This window comes from Symphodus melops, assembly GCF_947650265.1.
Source record: "Symphodus melops genome assembly, chromosome: 20".
In the NCBI taxonomy this organism is placed as follows: domain Eukaryota; kingdom Metazoa; phylum Chordata; class Actinopteri; order Labriformes; family Labridae; genus Symphodus; species Symphodus melops.
In genome coordinates this window covers 199,897-202,660 of record NC_136710.1, presented here as the reverse complement: position 1 = coordinate 202,660, position 2,764 = coordinate 199,897, and the positions used below count along the sequence as shown (strand labels likewise).

General features: G+C 55.9%; 1 protein-coding gene across 1 annotated transcript in view; it reads left to right on the top strand.

Annotated features, from left to right (window-relative positions):
- Positions 1-2,544, top strand: part of LOC306841598 (uncharacterized protein) — a 14,704-nt gene extending 12,160 nt beyond the window's left edge. Inside the window, exons 12-13 of the mRNA XM_079371541.1 lie at positions 1,004-1,277; positions 2,207-2,544. Coding sequence (XP_079227667.1) covers positions 1,004-1,275 — 272 coding nt within the window. The 3' untranslated portion in view covers positions 1,276-1,277; positions 2,207-2,544. The remainder of the gene's footprint in view (positions 1-1,003; positions 1,278-2,206) is intronic.
- Positions 2,545-2,764: the final 220 nt, after the last annotated feature.

The following is a 2,764-nucleotide window of genomic DNA, read 5'->3' as shown; positions in this document are numbered from 1 at the left end:
ATACTTCCTGTCTCTCCTCCTCCTCCTCCTCCTCTTCCTCATCATGTCTCATACTTCCTGTCTCTCCTCCTCCTCCTCCTCCTCATGTCTCATACTTCCTGTCTCTCCTCCTCCTCCTCCTCCTCATGTCTCATACTTCCTGTCTCTCCTCCTCCTCCTCCTCCTTCTCCTCATGTCTCATACTTCCTGTCTCTCCTCCTCCTCCTCCTCCTCCTCATCATGTCTCATACTTCCTGTCTCTCCTCCTCCTCCTCCTCCTCATGTCTCATACTTCCTGTCTCTCCTCCTCCTCCTGGTTCCTCCTCCTCATGTCTCATCCTTCCTGTCTCTCCTCCTCCTCCTGGTTCCTCCTCCTCATGTCTCATCCTTCCTGTCTCTCCTCCTCCTCCTGGTTCCTCCTCCTCATGTCTCATCCTTCCTGTCTCTCCTCCTCCTCCTGGTTCCTCCTCCTCATGTCTCATCCTTCCTGTCTCTCCTCCTCCTCCTGGTTCCTCCTCCTCATGTCTCATCCTTCCTGTCTCTCCTCCTCCTCCTGGTTCCTCCTCCTCATGTCTCATCCTTCCTGTCTCTCCTCCTCCCCCTCCTCCTCCTCATGTCTCATACTTCCTGTCTCTCCTCCTCCTCCTCCTCCTCCTCCTCCTCCTCATGTCTCATACTTCCTGTCTCTCCTCCTCCTCCTCCTCCTCCTCCTCATGTCTCATACTTCCTGTCTCTCCTCCTCCTCCTCCTCCTCATGTCTCATCCTTCCTGTCTCTCCTCCTCCTGGTTCCTCCTCCTCATGTCTCATACTTGCTGTCTCTCCTCCTCCTGGTTCCTCCTCCTCATGTCTCATACTTCCTGTCTCTCCTCCTCCTCCTGGTTCCTCCTCCTCCTCATGTCTCATCCTTCCTGTCTCTCCTCCTCCTCCTGGTTCCTCCTCCTCATGTCTCATACTTCCTGTCTCTCCTCCTCCTCCTGGTTCCTCCTCCTCATGTCTCATACTTCCTGTCTCTCCTGGTTTCAGACTCGTCCTTCCTGAGTGGACTGTCCTGTGACTCCCCCAGCAGTCTGTCTCCCCCGCTCTCCATCCCTCCTCCGGCTTCCACCAGTCCTGGTTTACTGACCTGTGGTGGCAGAGCCTTTGCCTCGTGCCTCCCAGCACCTCCTCCACCGCCGTCCCCTTTCCCCCTCTCGCCCCTGTCCCCCCTGTCCCCCCTCTCATCTATGTCTGCACTAAGTCCCCCCAACTCCCAGACCCAGAGGCTCTACATCAGCCCCCCGTCGCTTTTCTACTGACGGTGAGACTCAGCAACCACAAAGACCAAAGGGGGGTGCAGAGGGTCTGGAGTCCAGACTTCACACTCAGACCAAAGAGGGGTGCAGAGGGTCTGGAGTCCAGACTTCACACTCAGACCAAAGGGGGGTGCAGAGGGTCTGGAGTATAGACTTCATACTCAGACCAAAGGGGGGTGCAGAGGGTCTGGAGTCCAGACTTCACACTCAGACCAAAGAGGGGTGCAGAGGGTCTGGAGTCCAGACTTCACACTCAGACCAAAGGGGGGTGCAGAGGGTCTGGAGTCCAGACTTCACACTCAGACCAAAGGGGGGTGCAGAGGGTCTGGAGTCCAGACTTCACACTCAGACCAAAGGGGGGTGCAGAGGGTCTGGAGTCCAGACTTCACAGTCAGACCAAAGGGAAGTGCAGAGGGTCTGGAGTCCAGACTTCATAGTCAGACCAAAGGGGGGTGCAGAGGGTCCGGAGTCCAGACTTCACACTCAGACCAAAGGGGGGTGCAGAGGGTCTGGAGTATAGACTTCATACTCAGACCAAAGGGGGGTGCAGAGGGTCTGGAGTCCAGACTTCACACTCAGACCAAAGGGGGGTGCAGAGGGTCTGGAGTCCAGACTTCACACTCAGACCAAAGGGGGGTGCAGAGGGTCTGGAGTCCAGACTTCACACTCAGACCAAAGGGGGGTGCAGAGGGTCTGGAGTCCAGACTTCATACTCAGACCAAAGGGGGGTGCAGAGGGTCTGGAGTCCAGACTTCACACTCAGACCAAAGGGGGGTGCAGAGGGTCTGGAGTCCAGACTTCATACTCAGACCAAAGGGGGGTGCAGAGGGTCTGGAGTCCAGACTTCACACTCAGACCAAAGGGGGGTGCAGAGGGTCTTTGTGTCGCCTCCTCTGATTGGTCACATGTTATCTGCTGTGTGTTGTTGTTGCAGGAGGACTGTGAGATCCAGCAGGGCTATCCCAGGACATGGAGGAGGACACGGAGGATTGGGGGGACAAGGAGGAGGAGGAGCAGGAGAAAGAGGAGGAGCAGTTGGAGGAGAAGGAGAAAAAAGAGGAGTAGCAGGAGTGTTTTTGTCCTGACTGTCGGAGCTGATGGTTCATGTGTTTGAAATGTTCTCTGGAGGGAGGTGCTCTGCGTCTCCTCTCTTTACCCATAATGCCACAGTGATGACATCATCCCGCCTTCATGTCTTCAGCTTTTTTTACTTAGTTTTAACCTTCATTAAAAAGCTGCTCCATGAGGTCAGCGGATCCGTCTGAAACATGAGTCAGCAGAAAGTCTCTGCTCCTCATGTTGGACCATGAAGACAGCTCAGAGTTGGTCCAACAGGGGGACACGTCCCCGCTCTTCAGGAAGGGTCCCAGCTGGAAGACAAAGTCCAGATCCACAGCAGCACGCTGTCAAGGTCACGTGCACCCTGCAGAGGTCGACGTGTCCTCAGACAGACCTGCTGTCGTCTCCAGCTCGGCCCCCTTTAGTCCAACAG